Below are 19,056 nucleotides of genomic sequence, written 5' to 3'. Positions count from 1 at the left end.
AACCCCTGAAGAGCACTCCTCAGTGTGCTGTATGAAGTTTTTTGTTCTCTGAGAATGGCAAGACAGCCCCAAGGGGCCACAGTTACTTCGACAGTGCAAAGGTGAAGTAGAGAGGTACATAATCATCTCAGATAAGAGCACAGCAAGCACAAGGAAGAGCAAGTCTGGGTGAGGAGGGGATTTTCCCCATCACACACTGTGTATCTTGCTGCCATCTGCCCCTGCAGAGGTCAGGGCTCTGCCAATTCCTGCTCCCACTTTCCTGGCACATGGAAAGATGTTGTTAATGTGCTGTTGATGACAAATCAAGTTATTCACTTCTAACCTTGGGACCCAAAGGCCAGGAAACAGCTACAATTGAGTGCAAAACATCTGGGATATGAAGATGAGAGCATTCAGGTCAGAAAGGCAAATCTTGGTGTTAAAAAGCTGAGGCTTGAGCGTAGGGTTTAAAAACCAGGACACAGAGAGGACCACACTGGCTTGAATACTTGCTCTGAGCAGGCTCACTTTGGTACCATCCTATGTGCAAAGACTTTGGTTCTTTGGTCTGAAATAGAACGGAAAATGGAGGGCTGGGAAGGAAAAACACTGCTGCTCTATTGCGCGGGTCACGTCAGCTGGGGATGCTCTGGACACAGCGTGCTGGGAAGAAGATCTGCAAAGCAGCAGCCAATTGAGGAAACAAATAATATTGACATGCCCTGCCTGTGGTACTGGAAATAAAACCTTCCTGCCAGGAAGAGTCTGAGCCCAACCCTCCCAGCCCCACCTGCTCCAGGGGGAGGGATCGGGCTATAAAAGACTCCGGGCGCTGAACAGAGACTCACAGCGAGTCCGGGCTCTCCTGGGAATCCTCCTGCTCCGGCTGTGACCATGGGAAAGCGAGTGGCCGTGGTGCTGGCTGGCTGCGGGGTGTACGATGGGAGTGAGATCCACGAGTCCTCGGCCGTGCTGGTGCATCTCAGCAGGGAAGGGGCACAGGTAAGAGGCACCCCAGCAGCACCAACCCCATCTCCGGCTCCTTTCGTCCTGCTCTACTTCCCAACCCCTCTCTTTTGCCAAAGCTGCTTATCTCAATGGAGCTTTGCTGGACAAACCCCGAGCTCCCCATTGCTGCCATGGGGTTTGCCAAGTGTAAGTGACTGGAGTCAGAGTGAGCAGCACAGTGAAGGGGATGCTGCAGCCAGCGTGGGGAACTCCCTGGGCTCTGCTCTGCCCTCACAGCTTTGTTATATGAGGGCTTGGAGCTCTGTGTGGAGCGTTTCCAAACCCTGAAACAAACTTTCCTAAGCATGTTCTCAGTTCTTCTTGGCTTGCACTCCCTTTCTCTGCTTCTGCTAAAAGATTACTGCTTGTTTGGGCTGTTTGAAAGTCATCTTTTTGACCCCCTGGAAGATCAGAACTGAAACCAGGCAAGTTCTTGTTAGATTAACTTGAATGGGGTAAAAGAGGCAACCCTCAGGCAGCTGTTCTAATGTGCCGTTTGCGCGAGCCTGGCAGAGGAGGGAGGGAAGCCCTGTGTAACGTCACCCTCAGCTCTTTCCCTGGGAATGGGAATACAACGGCACGGTAGTGATGGACCCGTGCTGCGGAGCCAGAGCACCCAATCCCAAAGCCTTCAAAGCAGGAATTCTCTCTTCGGCTTAAAGCTGAGACTCGTCCAGACCTTTCGTTCACTGCCTGTGTAATTTTGCCTCTTCCCTGCTAGAGCTGCTGCACTCGGTTCCCTCTTGCCGTTCCCTAGGCTGGCAGCTGGGAGCAGAGTCCTGCCTCATCCCTGGATGAGCAGAGGCCTCTAGTGGAGGAAGCTCAGGTGTTAGTTCAATCCCTTGCTTTCATTTTTCGGTCATGCTGGTCTAAGGAAGAAAAGCAAAGGACAGAATAGAATAGAACAGAACAGAACGGAATGGAATGGAATATAATAGAGAATGGAAAATAGATTTCTTTCCTAATGAAGTAACTCAAGCGTTTTCATTCACTACCTGTCATCTTTAACACACTTAGGATACAAGGCTAAAGGATAACAGACTTTTCCCCTCTTTCTCCAGGCAGAGGTTTATGCTCCTGATGTTGACCAGATGCATGTGGTGGACCATGTGAAAGGGCAGCCAACTCAGGAGAAGCGCAATGTGCTGGTTGAAAGTGCCAGGATAGCCCGAGGCAACATCAAGGACCTAGCCAAGCTGGATGTCAAGGGGCTGGATGCCCTCATCATACCAGGTAGGACAGCATCCCGCCATCTACCGAGCTTTGCTTTCACTGGATGCAAACCCACTGTCTCCCCTTCCAACATGCTACCTCCTTATCAGGACCGTGCAGTTCAGTGGGGATTGATTAGGCCTGGAGCAAGGATTAAAGGACAAGGGAAAACTTGTCAGGACTTGATGATCTTAAAGGTCTTTTCCAGCCTAGCTGATTCTGACTCAATGATTCTATGTTCCACCCTAATCCATGGGTGAAAAAAAAAGAATTTATGTGTGAAACACAGCACTCATCAGAGCGTTTATAACTCTCCTTCAGTCCTGGAGGGAAGCAAGGTGCTGTGACGTCTCATCTCCTGGCAGTCAGCTCACAGACGTTCAGCTTGTCTGGTCTTAATTCCTTTATCCCACTGAGCAAATGCTGCCATGCACCCAATCCATTTTAGCATCCTACCAAGTAATACCTGGGAAAATCCTGCCCTGGAGTACTGATCTTCCAGTCTAATCTGTTTCTCTTCTCCCAGGTGGCTTTGGAGTGGCTAAAAACCTGAGTACTTGGGCTACCCAAGGCAAGAACTGCGTCATCTCCAAAGCGGTGGAGGATGTCCTGAAGGCATTCCATGCTGCCAGGAAGCCCATTGGCCTGTGCTGCATTTCCCCAGTGCTGGCAGCCAAGATCTTCCCAGGCTGTGAGCTGACAGTGGGTCATGACACAGAGTGTGAGAAGTGAGTAACCTCAGTGTGCCCAGAGGAAATCCCACCAGGAATGTCATGGAATCGGCAATGCCCCCCTGCTGTATAGAGCGCCTTGTCCCACCTGTCGTGTCCTGATAGCGAAAGTCTTGTGATGAGCTGAACTTTATTTCTGAGAATGATCCGTTTCATGCATTAACCTGGCTGATAAACCAAATACTCAGCATTTTTAATGCCTCCCTTTGTAATTTACATGTTCCTCCTGTTAAAGTAGAAATCTGATTTTATTTGGACAGTTTTCTGCAATGGGAGTGTTTTAACATGTGGGGTACAAGACACTGCAAGAATCATACAGGAATAAGAGTTTGAGTAAGGACAATGTTAAGATTCCTGGACAGGAGGAATCTGTCCTCCCCTTTACTAGGAGTAGGGAAGGAGGATGCCAGAGGGATCAGTGAAACAAAGAGAAGTAACAGGAGGGAGCTTGTTTCCCTCCAACACATGGCAAAAGCCACCCTTTGGTTACGCTTTTACTTTGAGACACCACTTCAAAGACAAACTGTGCTATAGCTGCTGCCTTTGGAGTGAAGCATTTAGTAACCAGGGCCCTTGGGGGGACTTAACAGTTAAAAGTTGAAACCTTTCAAGTACCTGGGAGAATTGTTTTACTATGCCACTGTAATGTGGAGGTTTTCCTGGTTCTATAGTCCCAGAGAAACTCCTCTGACAGGAGAACATTTGGATCCTATTGAGCTGGCTTTCTGGAGGGACCATCCATCTCCCTGTAATCCAGACTTTTATTCCTGGCTTCATCAGTCAGTCTGTGCAATGACAACTTCCCACCCAGGGTTCATTCTCTTTTCTTCTTGTAGATGGCCTTACGCCAAGACTGCAGAGACCATGAAGGAACTTGGTTGTAAGCATGTGAACAAACACGTCACCGAAATCCACGTGGATGTGAAGAACAAGCTGGTGACTACCAGTGCCTTCATGTGCAACGCCCCCATCCACGACATCTACGATGGCATTGGAAAGATGGTCAAAGAAGTGGTCAGACTTGCCTGAATGCCACAAAGCCACAGAATCCATCTCTTCTGGAGTGCAGATAACGTTCTTCCCCTCTCACATCCACATCTCAGCAGGCAGACTGCTGCTCAGACGGAGTTCTTCCCCCCCATCGGGCCACTGGTGCTGCTGAGGAGGCAGAACTCCAGAGCAATACAAGTGCTGTCGTGTTCTGCCAAGGACAGAGCCCTTAGTGACAGCAAGCTTGGTAGGAACTGGAGTGTGGGCACGCATGGAGCTGGCATGCAAAACCCAGGTCTCCCCGGGGCTCAAGCACAGCCACTGTCCTTGGTTCAGAGTGGCTGAGGAGTTGCCTAGGTCATGTCAGTGTGACTGGGCTGACCCAACATGAGCATGCCATGTGTCAACAGGAATAGTCTGTGTCTCAGACTCCTCAAACATCCATTTTTGCCAGCACTGCAAGGCTGCCCCACACCTCCACCTCACAGATGGGTTAGTGGCAAAAGGCAGGAACGCAGTTGGGCTACTGAATAAAAACTGACACTTTACATAGGCTGAATTCTGCTTCATTTTTGCCTTTTACTTGGGATTAGGATATGTTCCATGTGCTACTTGTTGGCCAGTGAGTGGGAAAATGATACAGGAAGAAATCCCCAGCAGCAAAACCCACTTGTTTTGCTGGGATTTGTTAGAACCCAGACTTGGGCATGAATGTGACACTGATGAAAGCAGAATCAAACCCATGTTAGCATACAGGTCTAATGGGAAGAGGTTACATTCTTTTTGAAGAAAATCACAGAATCCCAGGTTGAAAGAGACCTCAAGGGTCACCTGGTCCAACCTTTCTAGATTAATGTTATCCTGGTGTGCTCATGAAAATGTGACAAGAGGAAATTCACAGGGTAGGAAAGTGGGTGAGAGTGGTGGGACAACTTCACCTCCTAAAAGCTCACTGTGGCCACAGGTTCTTAATCTTGGCAGGTTTTCTTCTCCAGAACCCACACACATGTAAAGGTAATTAGATCTTAGGCAGAAGCTCTTCCCTGTGAGGGTGCTGAGGCGCTGGCACAGGGTGCCCAGAGAAGCTGTGGCTGCCCCATCCCTGGCAGTGTTCAAGGCCAGGTTGGATGGGGCTTGGAGCAAGCTGCTCTAGTGGAAGGTGTCCCTGCCCATGGCAGGGGGTTGGAGCTGGATGAGCTTTAGGGTCCCTCCCAACCCATACCAGTCTGGGATTCTATGAAAGAAGCAATGAAGCTGTGTTGGGTTTCATGAGGGTAAATCAGGGCAAGCAAAGAGTCAGGTGTTTCTCTGGCAGCAGATCAGAGGGCCTGCTGTGCCATTTGTGTGCTTCATTCCACAACTCCGATGGCTTAAAATAAGACACTTTAGTTTAAATACAATCTTATATGTGAAGCCACTGAATATTCCTGCAACTGTCCAGAGTCTGCAGCAGCAGCAGCTCTGGCCACTTTCCTCTCCTGCTGCAAAGAGATTTCTTCGAAGGTGGGTACTGAGAAGCAGTACCATAAGTTGCAGCAGTCTATTTACTTATTACTTTATTTTTAAAGAACATACTAAAAATGGGGAGGAGGGTAATCACTGTCAAACAGAGTATAAAGTGCTGAGCCCTGCATATATGTCATATAAATAGTTCACTGCAGCTGCACCCAAACCAAGGCACTGAATTAAAACCATCAACTGCTGAATAACAGCTTTGCACTATCAGGTTTTGAGTCCTCTCTTTGCCAAACCATAATCATTTGACACATGGGTTTTAATCAGAGAAGGGGTGTGAACACCGGCACTGACAAATGTGATCTATACACAGAGTGTAAAGATCTTATGAGCACGAAGGAGCAGCCACATTGTTACACCTAAATAGGTTTGCAGCTGGTAACTGCTCACAAACACAAGTGTAAGAACATTCACGTCAAGAACACTGACCCACATTTTTTGCTGTCTGAAAAGAAATAAAGGCTGTAAAAAAGTGAGGTGCCTATTAAATGTTTACACATATGTGCAAAACAGAGGTGAAACTGTTTCAGTAAAGGCTGGTCTCATTCATGATGCTCAGGAATTCCTGCTCGTTCACTTGCCCATCCCCGTCTCTGTCTGCTTCATCGATCATTTCCTGGAAGATATTTGTGTTCAGGAATCAATGCCAGGTTAGACTGGATTAGGATTAGCAGATTAATTCAGAATTAGAACAACTTTTTAGTACATTGCATTGGAAGGGACAGTGGTACAACGCCAGACCCCGTTATGTGACAAAATGTTGACTTCTTCCTAATACCTGATCTCCATCTCCCCTCTGGCAGGTTAAAGCCGTTCCCCTTTGTCCTGACCCTATAGGACCTTGTCCAAAGCCCTTTTTCAGGTTTCCTGTAGCCCCTTTAGACACTGGAGCTGCTCTATGGTCTCCCTGGAGCCTTTTCTTCTCCAGGCTGAACCAGCCCAGCTCTCTCAGACTGTCTCCACAGCAGAGGTGCTCCAGCCCTCATGAAGATCAGCGATCCCAAATCCCTGCCTAACAGGAGCTCTTCCATTCCTGCCAGGAAGGGCAGATTTTCCTAACAATTCCTTTAGAGGACAGCAGCTAAATCTGAGTGGCTGCTGCCTCTGCCTGGAAGCTGACCCTGAGCTTCCCTCCCTCACTGAGGTAATTCCCATTCAAACAAACCTGCAGCTCCTCATCCGTGAGATTCTCCCCCAGCTCTCTGGCGACACGTTTGAGGTTTTTGAAAGAGATTTTACCAGTTTCATCGTCATCAAAGAGTTTGAAGACTTTGAGAATCTCCTCTTTGGAATCTTTTTCAACCTTAAAGAAGGAAGAATAAGTAGTGGTTATGTGGTAGGTAACACTCAATATAAAGACAAGCATTAGACTAAGAAACTCTCTGAAGAGCAAATTTAACCAAGCCCAGCCAGAAGGAAGCACATGTAGAAAAGGTGAAGGGTTCCTGAACCAGGGCTTCAGGGGATGCTTTTTCTTTCATAGCTGGCCAGATGTCCCTGGGATTTCAGATTTGGGATCTTCTACTGTTAATATCTGGTTTTATTCAGTATGTTTCAAGAAGTGCCCCACCACTCTCAGAAGTGCTTTTCAAAGTCACATACCATTTTCTGTGTTATCACTCTTAAGAAGCCACTGAAGCTGATTTTTCCTGTTCCTTCCTTATCGATATCTGATACCATTTTCTTGATCTCTTCTCTTCTAGGTTCATACCCAAGTGCTCTCATGGACACCTGTAAAGACGAAAAACAATTATAAATCATAGAAAACTCTAAACAGAACCACAGGAGAAAGGGGGGAAAGTTGAACTTCATCACGTTGAAACCCAAGTCTTATGTCCCCAGAAAAAATATATCCCCCAACCCTAGCTCAGAACTGGTGAGACTCTGGAGGACAAAGCTCTGTAACAGAGCATTGGAGAAGTGTTTTCTGTGATAAAATGTGGATTTTTTCTTACAAAAGCCTATTTTGGTAAGTGCTTTGTAAAATTCTTGTGATGGGCACTCAGAGAGTGCCACTGCCATTCTTACGCTGAAGGAAAAATCCCAGACTGTCGCGGAGGACTGTGGAGAGCAATTTCCAAGGCTGCTGGAAAACTGAATGTTATGCCATTCCTGTCAGGGGAATTGCTACCAGTGTTCCCTTTGCAACGAGGAACAAGATACTGAGGAATAGCAGTAGTGATAATAAAGCTTATTTCAGGGCCTATTGTAAGCAAGATGGTAAATGGGACACCCAGAAGTGTCTCAACCAACTTCAAGCCAAGTGACTATGAAAGAAGCTTCCATCACACCTGCAGCTCTGCTGGACTCTAACAAGCAGATCTGATGGCACAAACGTGGGAGGTTTGAAGATGAGAGACCTCAGGGAACTTCAATCAGTTGACTTTTTTTTATTCTAGTGACAAAAATGTTTTCCAATGGATGTTGGGAAAACACAGCTCAAACACTCTGTGCCTTTGACAACAGTCCTATAAGCAGAGCACCAGAGGATGCCTTCACTTGGTGACCAGTGCCCACCTACATGCTTTAGTCTTAGTTCCTCTGATAAAGGCACAAGTGGCAAGTTGGAATCGGCTCTCTCTCTTTCCATGGTCTCAAGTACACAGATATCCAGCTGCAAAGAGGAAAGGCAAATTCTGAAAGCAAAGTAACTCCTGATTTATTGGTTACTATTCTTCCAACAGGACAGGGGTGGGGAGGGACTGAAAACGTTTTGCAATAAATAAAAGCATGAAAACAATTCCCACCGGTGTGTTCCATAGCTCGGATAACCCCATTTGTAAAGCAGCAGTCCTCAGCAACACACAAGCAGGGAAAAAAACCACATTTTTAATAGGCACAACCCTTTTTTGATGTTTTAGTAACAGAGGAGGTGATGGTACAGAAATACAGAACTATCCATGTACTTTGGCCAGCCCAGCCCTGGAGACACGTGGTAGCAGCAGGACAGAGCTACAATGAGAGACAAATGGACCTGTTGACAACAGCGTTTTAAGCCGGGGGGGGGGATATCTCTCCCGTTTAAGGACATTTAGGTGTTTATGCCCCTATTATTCATACCCTCAGCAGAACTGTGCTTTCAGCACTAGGCACAGTCTTACCTTTAGCTCCTTAACATCCACGTACCCAGTGCCATCCGTGTCAAACAGGTCGAAAGCCTCTCGGATATCCCGCTTCTCCTCCTCGGTGAGCTCCAGCGTGGGGTTCGCTTTCTTCCCCTGGGTCGCGCCTCCCTGCGAGGGCTTCGGCAAGCTGGAGGCCTTGGCGCAGCAACACAAGAGCAAAGAGGATCACGCCGCGTCGCCCCGTGAAGGGTGGGTGAGACCCGCAGGGCAGCGGCAGCCTCAGCCCCCAGCGTGGCCGCGGCACCGGGAAGCGGGAGCGGAGCGGAGCGGAGCGAAGCAGGGCAGGCCTTGAGGCCGCCCCCGGGCCGGGCCGGGCCGGGCCGCACTCACCATCCCTGTGGCCGCTGCCCGGCGGCGGCTCCGGTCCTGGCAGTTGCGCTTTCTCATTGGCTAATGGTCCCACGCCGCTGCCATGGGAACCCTTGCTCCTATTGGGAGATGCTTGGACAATTGCTATTGGCCAACAGGTGACTGAGGCGGGTCCAAGAGGTGACTGACGTGAGGAGGGAAGAGCCTGTTCCTCTTCTGTCAACGCGATTGGTCTTAGGGAAGAGGCCACTGACCAATCAGCGAGCGACAGGCACCTAACGCGATGCTCAGCCCAGAGCGCGGGGGAGCAGAAGTGGCGGGAGCCGGCGGAGTGGGCGGGGTCTGCTGGAAGCGTCTGCGCTGATTGGTGGGCGTGAAGAGATGGGCGGAGCCGGACCGGGCGTGAGGGTGGGTGGTGGAGTGTGTGAGGGGCGCCGGTGTGGTGAGTGGGGCAGGGTCGGTGTGAGGGGGCCTGGAAAGGCTGCGGAGGGCCTGGGGGCTGCAGAGGGCCTGGGGGCTGCAGAGGGGCGGGATGGAGGGAACGGGGCAGGGATAGAGATATAGGGATAGGCTGTGGGGACCGTGGAGCTGAAGGGGCTGAGGGGGCTGAAGGAAACATGGCGTCGGGTGTGTGGGGAGGGAAGCTGAGGAGGGCTGCAGGGCTGTGAAGAGGGCTCGGGCTTAGGGAAGGGTGAGGGGTGTGTGGAAGGGCAGGCTGGGGGCGGAGAAGGTGGGGGTTGTGTGAGGCGATGAGGGTAAAAGGGTAGCTTGTGGGTGTGTGGAGTGGGCAGCTGGGGCCTGAGGTGCTGGGAGTAGGGGCTGAGGGGTGAGGAAGGGGTGAAGGAAGCCGGGGTGGGAGAAGCTGGATGTGCTGTGCCTGTTGCTTTGGAACAGGCGGGCTTGGTGCTGCTGAAATGCTTGAACTCGAGTTTATTTTGTTCTTGAACAACTGTATATTTGAAGAGGACGTTGCCAGAACCTGAAGTTGTGTTCATGTTGTTTGGGATGTAAATATTAAGACTTAAAGGAAGTCTGTGAAGTTAACACAAAATTAAAATAAGATGTTGCCTTTGTTATAAAGGTATTTTATGATATTAAAAGTATGCCTTTGAGAAAGCTGCTTCATGTCACTGTTACTCTTGTATTGCTTATTTTGTTTGGTAGGGCAGGGAGAATTACCTCTTCTCATGCTTCTGCTTTAGTGCAATGGCTTCCAACCTGGATTTCTATAACTATAAACATGTTAAAAAGTAATGAAATAATTCTCTTCTTTCTTAAAGGAATTGGGTTGAGAGTGAATCACCTGGGAAATGGCCACACGCCTCAGATCAGTGAGTTGAGGATTTAAATGATGCTCTATGAAGATTTGTCTTGCAGAAACATTTTCATAAATACTTCTGAGTGTTGGAAGATGTGAGACTGTTCCTGCATTAGTAGAGATACTGGCAAGGAAAATGGGATTTTTCTAAGGAATCATTTGCTGTTGTTAGTTCCAAAGACCTCCTGGAATGCTCCAGCCCCCAAAGTACACCAGCAGCTTTGTCAGTGCCAGATCAATAGGGCTGGAAGTTTAGCTACTCCAGGAGCATTTCTACATGCTTTATAACGTATTCTTTGTTATAAAGGCCCAGCTGAGGTCCCTGAGATCTACCATGCCATTGTAACATCTCTATGGTTGCTGCATTGAGTACAGGAAGTTAGAACATGGAAAGAGTAACATTTTGCCTAGCTCAGAAAGGTGTTTGGATATTGCTCTTAGGAGTACAATTTACTCAACTATTCTGTTGCATTACCTGTGGCTCTTGTTTATAGAGACATTTCTACCTAGTGAACTATTTTCTTACGAATCCATGTGAAGCTTACTGAGGACCAGTGAATCTCTGATAGTTAGGAAACAAAGAAACAGAAAACCCAATGTAGTATCCTGGTGGAGTGTGAGCAAGCTGTCATATCTTCACAGCACAACACTAGTTAGGTAGTAATTCATATCCTAAACTCAGTATAATCCTGGTTAGCCTGGCTTTCTACCTGCTCATGAATCCAGGTGCAACCACCTTAGCTGCAGTTACACTGACTCTGGTCATCGAGTTGGTTCATTTGGTCCTTTTCCAAGAGGTGTGCACTAGACTGTGTGTCTTAAAAGTGCACTAAAGGTTATCTAAATACCCTGCTGTTCATCACCATTTAGAATACCGCTAGTGTAGCTGAGGGAGTGGAAAACTATTATTCCAGAAGCACCTGGATGGTCTCATCTGTGCTGGCAGAAAATGATTCTGATAATTAGGGCTAGAGGGCGTTGTTCTGCCACGGTCGAGCACTGTTCAGCACATTCAAGTGTGATGCGCAGCTGGGATGCTGTCAGTTGATGAAGAATGAGCTGGAATCATAGGATTGGATTGGTTTGGGTTGGAAGGACCCTTAGAAGAAAGGACACAGAGCGGGGCAAGTAGAAATACTGATGGAATGGAGTGGCTGCCTCTGAAGAAGGTACACCTGGGGAGAGGACACTGCAGCGGAGTGTGACTGACTTTAGAGAATCAGGGAGCTGAAGAGCAAAGCATGCGCAAAACTGATGTAGTCAGAGAGTGAGCTGCAGAGGGTCCTTAAACTCACATATGCTTTCTCTGTCTGTTTTCTTACAACTATCAAACCCACACAGATTTGGCCAACCCGTTAGAGCTTTATTTTAATGATTTGAATCGTATTGTACTTTGCATGCACCATTCTAAATAACTGGTTATGCTTTAATGTGACTGAGCAGCAGTGCTGCGCTCCTCTAATTTCTGGTGTGTGTAATTGACACTTTGCAGTAGAGCCTTTGTTTAAGGATGTAGCACTTGGAAACTTCTGAGTAACTGTTGTTTTTCTGTGGTCTCACTGGGTTAAAAATCCCTTCAGCCTGATAGTGTAACTGCAGAGGTGGGGCTTTGTGTAGCAACAATAAGGAGCAAACCTATTTCCAACCAGGACAGAGCATTCTTTGTATGAAAGCTTCCTCAGACTCATTGCTTGCATGTTTTGTGTTGATGGTGAGGTCTTAGTCTCAGTTCAGTTACATGAGTGACCAGACTGGAATCTATTAGTGACTATAGCCATTTATTTGAACAAGCTTGAAAGGAAGGAAGAACCAATGGCTGACTGAAAAGGGCAATCCTTGCCTTGACCTGTGCTTTCTCAGCTTGGAGAAACTTAAAGTTTCACATGGTCTGAAAATGGTTTTGTCCTTGGTAATGATGATAGTTTTGAATGTTCTGAAGTATCTGTGCCATTTGGCTGAAGCAGATCGTTTGCTTTGCCACAGGGCAGAGTTTGTGGGAGCCATTCCTCTTTTTCTTCACTACTATGGGGGCCACTTGGTTGGCCACTTGGTTTTGGCCACTACTGAAACAAACCAGCACATGAGCCATGTGGACCATTGGTGTATCTGAACTTTTAAGCACAGACTGATTGAAGAGTCTTTTGATACCTAAATATAGACTCCTGTAATTAAACTACACACTGATGAGTACAAAATTCCACCATATTAATTTCTCAGAGCAGTTTACTTGTGCACTTTGGTGTATGTCTGCATGTTAAGGCGCTTTTCTCCCTGTCTCCACAGGCTGGTAAGAAATGTACCGTGATCGGCGGGTCTGGGTTCTTAGGCCAGCACATGGTGGAGCAGCTCCTGGAGAAGGGTTATGCAGTCAATGTGTTTGATATTCAGAAGAGGTTTGACAATGACAGAGTGAGGTTCTTCCTGGGAGACCTCTGTGACAAAGAGGTACAGACTAATGACAGACAGTACATGGCATGGCAGAGGGAAGGGATGTGTGTTTAAATAAATGTTCCCTTGAGCAGCTTACTGAGCCTTGCCTGAGGCCCCGAAACACCTGAAGGCATTGCACAGGTTGTAAAGGGTGTGTGGATATGGCCCCCAGCCATGCCCTGGGAAGCCAGTAGCCAAAGCAGTTTTCAAACCTTCATCTAGAACATTTAAAGGAATTCACTTGAGGTCTTCTTGCAGCAGAAAAGAGCAGAACTTGTTTCTGTATCATGATTTGCATTACTTTTAGCTCAGGCATACAGTGTAATTACAGTCCCTGTTGGTAATGGTGTGTGGGTGCTCTCCTGGCTAACCCCAGCTGCGTGAGAACAGCATAGTGCATCACTTCTAACAGTCAGCTGAGACCTTCTGCCTTAGCTCAGCCATGCTTTGAGCCTTGGCATAACATTTGTATATGATGTGAACAGGCATCTCCCCAGAAAGGTAAAGAGCCATGGCTCAGAGCTCTATGCCAGTCATCACCAATGCAGACAGTGCCATGGGGTACTGGTGCTGCTAAACCTGCTGCTTGCTGGGTTTTCTAGCTCCTGTCTCCCAGTAATTTGGAGTCTCATACCTGCGCTGAGACTGCTGCAGGTTGTTAAGTCAAGGTAGCCTCTAGGTCTTAGAAAATTCCCAGGTTCTTCCCTGGGAAGGAAATACGTAGTGTGGTTTTGCCTAGCAAGAAGGAGAGGACATAGTGGAGATCCTGGGTGCTGATCCTGTTCCAGGTGCTCATCTTTATGGAGGGAACATGTGTTGAAATTTAGTGATGGTTTTTTCCATAAGAAAAGGATTCATGTTTTATTTTCTTCCTCTTTCTGAGTGGTGCTGCTGTTGCTTCACTGCTGTCTCATGTGATGTCTCCTCCAGGCTTTGCTCCCAGCTCTACAAGGTGTGTCGGTGGCATTTCACTGTGCATCGCCAGCACCTTCAAGTGACAACAGGGAACTGTTTTATAAGGTGAACTTTATGGGAACCAAAGCTGTCATTGAAGCCTGCAAAGAAGCTGGAGTGCAGGTAAGGAAAGAAAAGCATATAGAGACTATAAGCTGCTGATGTGACTTTATAACAGTTGCAGCATGGACCAATTTCAGTCTAGTTTGAGAGAGGGATAGAGGTCTCTGAGATAGCAAGTACCGTCTTGTTGTGTGGAAATTAGTAGAAGAAACTCGGTCTCCTGCTTAGCGTCTGGTGTAAGCTCAGGCCATGTTTGCCACAGAAAACCCACTCATGGCAATATTCCTGACTGCAGGAAAAGCATTCATTAAAATTTGTCCTACCAGACATCTGGGAATCACCCACAGGAGATCACCCACAAGGGTGTTCCCTCATGCTGAAATAAGGGGATGGTTCTGAAGAGAGCTTTTCCAGCACTGGAAGTGTTCATGATATCTATTACCTACATGAATTCTTTAACATACAATGAGAAGAAACACACTTGTGCCATAAGCCAGTCTAATTTGGTTTAGAAAGTCATTTGCCAATGAAAGAAAGAGCCGGGGAAAACCAGTGCAAATGCAGCAGTGCTAATGTCTACAATTAACTGGTGTATATCACCCAGGCCTCCCAGCCCAGAGTCTGTTATTTGCTGGGGTGGTTTCCCCCCTCATGCAATGAGCTGTTGTAGCAAATGGGCCATGGGGTGTTTTCCTTCAGGCTTAGTCTGGATTCTGTCAGAGTGAGGAGTTCCATCCTGTTGGAACTTTGTTGGATCTGGTCTTCTTTCTATTACAATGTAAATCCTGTTTAAACCCACATGTTTCTGATTACTCCAAGACATCACTGACATTCTGGTTTGGATCCCCTGGTGTACAAAAACATCCAAGATAAGAATTCTTTTCTGGTTTAATCTCTGCACTATTGTTACCATCAAGATGAGTGAATATACCTTAAAAACACTCATGTTAAGGGCTGAAATGTGCCAAGTGGGTGCTGTGATTTCCTGGAGATGTCTTGGGTGCTAGTTGAAATGCTTCAATCTCCTTTAAGTAGCACTAAATAATTCGATTGAAAGAGTGGCAGTTTTCTTTCCTGCAGTTTCAGATTATCTCCTGCAAGTCCATGTTCTTCTGCACTTAGTACTATCTCAGTTGATTAAACATCTTCCTGTCTTTACTCTGCCTTTGTAAATAAGTACCCTTTTGCCTTGGGCTTTAAACAGCTGTTTTCTTGCATCTCTTGCAGAGGCTGGTGTTAACCAGCAGTGCCAGTGTTGTTTTCGAGGGCACAGACATAAAAAATGGGTCAGAAGATCTCCCATATGCAAAAAAACCCATCGACTATTACACAGAGACGAAGATCCTCCAGGAGAAGGTATTTGTCATAATACAAACAACACTGTTCTTCACAATGCTTAAAACTGCCCTTCTAAAAGTAGTAATGACATCTTTGGGGTGAAACACTGAAAGCGTTAGTGTTTATTTGGGTTGTTCTTGGATTTTTAATGGAAAATGCAGCAGCTGTTAAAAATAAGTAGAGCACAGCATTTGCAAACTCCCAGTAGAATTAAATCATCTTCAAAGATGCCTGGCTAAATGTCCTTAGCACTTGGTGCTGCAGGAAGGTGTGATCACACCCCTTCTGAATCGGGTTGAGGAGGCCTATGGTGGAAATCATCCATTGATGGATGAGAGAGAGATGGAATTGCTCAGTGTCCTTCTTTTCTCCAGTGGAGAGAAGGAACTTTCAAAGCTCCCCTGATTTCTGTGGTGTTAAATGAGAGAGGTGAGGAGTCCCCTTCCTTTGTCTGTCAATTCATGAAGCGTTCAGTAATGAGGACAGATTTTTGTCTGTTTTTCTCATTCAAGAGGAGTGGGAGAAGACATGGGAACAAAGGAAGGATCTCTTATAAAGAGATGGACAGACTGTTTCTTCCACTGATGCCTTTTCAAGGAGATGAGGGAGCACCCACCCCTTAGTGATGATCTGGGAATGTATTATGAAGTTGTATTTTTCTTCTCAGCCTTTCTCTCCTGATCTGGCTTTCTCTTTTTTCCTACAGGAAGTGCTCAGTGCAAATGACCCAGGCAATGACTTCCTCACTACTGCTATTCGTCCCCATGGGATATTTGGTCCTAGAGACCCTCAGCTGGTTCCCATCCTCGTTGAAGCAGCTAAGAGTGGCAAGATGAAGTTCATCATTGGGTGAGGAAGGCTCAGTCCTTTAATAGCTTTTGTTAAAACTAATGCTCAACCTACAAAGCCTTTTTGGAAAGGAATAATATTAAATCTGTTATTCAATTAAAGCTGCTGTTGTGGCATGGAAAGGAGTCGATGGGGGGGTTGGAGTTGATTTATCACTTGTGATTCAGGATTCTCTTTTAAACAATCCTTTTGCTTCATAGTGCAAAAAGACTATCAGTGGGGACAGCTGATGTAGCTTGAGCTGCTTTGTATTGTCTAAAGAGCTGTCATTTTAAATATGAGAGAGCTCAGATTAGTTGCTGTTAATTTAATTAATACACCCTTCTGTTAGCAATTAAAAGGCCTCAATGGCAGTGTTTGAATATCTCTGCTTGTAAGATCAAAGGTATTTGCCTTGTTATTAAGCCTGGCAGAGCTTCTAGCTGAAAGTTTAGAGCAAGAAATAGTTCAAGCTACTACTGAGGATATTTTTATTGATTGTATTATGCTCTTGAGAAGAAATATGCTCTTTAATCTATAATAGACTTGTAATCCATGAAAGAAGCTAGTTTGTGTGTATATGTGCAGCCATGAATATGTGCTTGGGGTGAAAAGAAGGGAATAGGGTTGTGTGGGTTTTGGTGTTGGATTCTAGGAGGTGTTTGGTTCTCAGTCTTCCTCACAGCTCGAATCTGAATTGATCTCTTAGATTGCTCTGAGAGAAGCAAACCTACACAAACTCAAGGTTTCCACTTTTTGCAAGTCTGCATTCTCTTCCAGCTCAAACCTGCATTCCTCATCTGAATATTCCTACAGCTACAGCCTGTACATCCCTTCTAAGAAAGCAAATAAAATAGTTACTCATCCATGAATGCAGGAAATGAAAATCACTCTTTCTCAAAATGCTGGATTGCAGCAATACTGGTTTATGGCCAAATGAGTAGTGGTTTTGTAACAGACTATTGGTTTGATTTAGCTAGGCTCTTGAAAGTGATGTGCAGATTCACTTTCTGTACCTGGGTAGAAACACAGTGGTTTGAATCTCTTTCAGCCAGGGCTGAAGTTGGCTCATTGAGGGAGTGAGGGAGAACTTCCCGAGCCAAGGATTTCATAATTGAAAGCTTGTCCTTAAGTGACTCTGTCTGTGCTGGTTTCTGTTCTCTGCTCTCTGTTTCTATTTGTTCTGCTTCTTTGAATCACTCCGACCCTGTAGGATCTGCAGCACCTAAAAACCCGGTTAACTTGTGAGGTTTAGAGCTGGTACTGTTACAGGAACATGAAGTTGGAGACAAGAGCTGAGCCAATAACAGCCTTTCCTATCTCTAAAACCATATGCAGTGATTTCATCTCTCTGACATGGTATGGCCTGAAGTTGCAGCATAAGAAAGTGGGAGAAGAAACTTGGAACAAATATACCTTGTGAGGAAGTCCTTCCTTTGGCAGACTTTCAGCCTAACTTGCCTTGGGGCTAATCTTTTTCCTTTTGTCTGTGCAGGGATGGAAAGAACTTGGTAGACTTCACCTATGTGGAGAATGTGGTCCATGGACACATCCTGGCTGCAGAAAATCTTCAGAAGGGCTCTCCCCTGTGTGGGAAGGTAAGGAAGGACCTGGGGAGGGGAGCGGGTGCCCCTCAGACAACCTTCATTTGCAAGCCAGGTACGGGCTTTATGCATCTGTTCTGTAATTCATGGCACTGTTTGTCCTGAACCTCTGTTGTGGAGATGAGTGGAACCAGTGCGCAAATGGGTCAGGGTTTTTCTGTCTATGGCTATAATGAATGGTTGTCCATGTGGTGACCATTGCATTCAACCACATGGGCTAAGATGTAGGTCTATACTTTAATTTTATGCTATAAAACTCCTTGTGAAAGGAAATACAGGCAGAATTGTGGGCAGCCAAGATGTGTGCATGATAAACATAGTTATTTAGTTTTTACAATAGAGTTCAAAGCAGGAGAAACTTTTCTAGATCTCTATGGCACTGCCATGCTCTGGTCTATGTACTTTTATGTGTTTGCATTGTGCTGTGTCATTCAGTTTGACCTTTTACAAGTGATCCTGACCTCTGGAGTGTCAGCAGTAGCTGCCTTCCTAGCCAAGGAGGGCTTCATCGCTTTCCGTACAGAGGTGGTGAGCACAAAGCAGTTTCTCATGGTCTCAGTCAAGTCAGGGATGTCAGTTCTCCTCAGCATGAGCATGAGATGGGCCATCACAGAGACCAGTTTGTGAAAACCACAATGATTTTATCACTTGGCTTTTTGTCTTCCTCTCTTCCAGGCATTTCATATCACAAATGATGAACCAATTCCTTTCTGGGCTTTCATGTCCCGTATCTTGACTGGCTTGAACTACGATGCTCCCAAGTACCACATTCCCTACTGGCTGGCGTATTACCTGGCCCTGGTCCTGTCTCTGGTGCTGTGGCTGCTGAGTCCACTGGTCACCATCAAGGCCACGTTCACCCCTATGCGAGTGGCATTAGCTGGAACCTTCCACTACTACAGCTGTGACCGGGCTAAAAGAGCCATGGGCTACACACCAGTGGTGAGCCTGGATGAAGCAATAGAGAGGACTGTGCAGAGCTACCCTCATCTACGCCGGGCCAAGGCCTGAGGAGCCCTACAGGGATTCTTTTCTACTTGATTTTCAGAATTGCTTTGACATCTTAACATGAACAATAAGCCAAATCTCACTAATTCTCTGGAACAGAGTCCAGAGAAGTCCTTCTTCCCTCTCGCTGTTACCAAGATGGCTCTTATCTGGGTTGAAATGAAAGCTCCTGTAGGAGCTGTTCTAACAGTTCTTTGATGTGACTTCTTGTTTTGAAACAAGAAGCTGAACCCTCTGGACTATGAATAAACACTCTGCTGTGCCCTCTTCAATCCCAACCCAGCACATCAGCATTCCTCTCTCCACCCTTGTCCTCTGTTTTGTTGCTCTGGTGATCACAGCCACCTCTTCTCAATGAAATACTTCCCACCGCTGGTTCCTCTGTGGTTTGGCTTTTTCCTATATAAGAGCAATGAAAGAGAGGCCACCAAAAAGGAGTCCTGCCACCACCTCTTAAATCACTGAAGCTAATTTTGTTATTCCCTCCGGGACTGATGGGTGATTTGACTTCTTACTAAGATATCATGAGGAAACCTGAGAATAGGCATATGGGTCCTGTCTTTGTGAGGAAGCATTTGCCTTTCTTTCTGCAGGAGCCTGTTTCTATTCAAAAAGACCCAAATAAATCAAGAAGGCATCAA

At 46.6% G+C, this 19,056-nt stretch overlaps 3 protein-coding genes across 4 annotated transcripts; 2 read left to right on the top strand and 1 right to left on the bottom strand.

Annotated features, from left to right (window-relative positions):
* The first annotated feature begins 831 nt into the window (after positions 1-831).
* Positions 832-4,471, top strand: LOC130610089 (glutamine amidotransferase-like class 1 domain-containing protein 3, mitochondrial). Its single transcript, XM_057429673.1, has 4 exons — positions 832-984; positions 2,052-2,223; positions 2,729-2,930; positions 3,770-4,471. Exons 1-4 carry the CDS (start codon positions 877-879, stop codon positions 3,960-3,962), a joined length of 675 nt encoding a protein of 224 aa, XP_057285656.1. The 5' UTR covers positions 832-876; the 3' UTR covers positions 3,963-4,471.
* An 818-nt stretch (positions 4,472-5,289) lies between these two features.
* Positions 5,290-8,950, bottom strand: CETN2 (centrin 2). The gene is made up of 5 exons (XM_057429677.1): positions 8,894-8,950; positions 8,540-8,719; positions 7,041-7,169; positions 6,604-6,741; positions 5,290-6,054 (listed from the first exon to the last, which is right to left on the bottom strand). The coding sequence occupies exons 1-5, from the start codon at positions 8,948-8,950 to the stop codon at positions 5,965-5,967; spliced, it is 594 nt and encodes a 197-aa protein (XP_057285660.1). The 3' UTR covers positions 5,290-5,964.
* Positions 8,951-10,152: 1,202 nt separating this feature from the next.
* NSDHL (NAD(P) dependent steroid dehydrogenase-like) lies at positions 10,153-19,056 on the top strand. Of its 2 annotated transcripts, XM_057429608.1 has the most exons (7): positions 10,153-10,203; positions 12,474-12,635; positions 13,551-13,697; positions 14,865-14,993; positions 15,682-15,824; positions 17,299-17,401; positions 18,083-19,056. In XM_057429608.1, the coding sequence occupies exons 1-7, from the start codon at positions 10,183-10,185 to the stop codon at positions 18,416-18,418; spliced, it is 1,041 nt and encodes a 346-aa protein (XP_057285591.1). In that variant the 5' UTR covers positions 10,153-10,182; the 3' UTR covers positions 18,419-19,056. The 2 variants fall into 2 exon arrangements, with proteins under 2 accessions (XP_057285591.1, XP_057285593.1); XM_057429610.1 differs by lacking the exon at positions 14,865-14,993.

This window comes from Pezoporus wallicus, unplaced genomic scaffold (genome assembly GCF_028554395.1).
Source record: "Pezoporus wallicus isolate ANWC-B61680 ecotype Strahan unplaced genomic scaffold, APGP_CSIRO_Pwel_v1 contig_14159, whole genome shotgun sequence".
In the NCBI taxonomy this organism is placed as follows: Eukaryota; Metazoa; Chordata; class Aves; order Psittaciformes; family Psittacidae; genus Pezoporus; species Pezoporus wallicus.
This window is presented reverse-complemented; position numbering and strand designations above follow the sequence as displayed.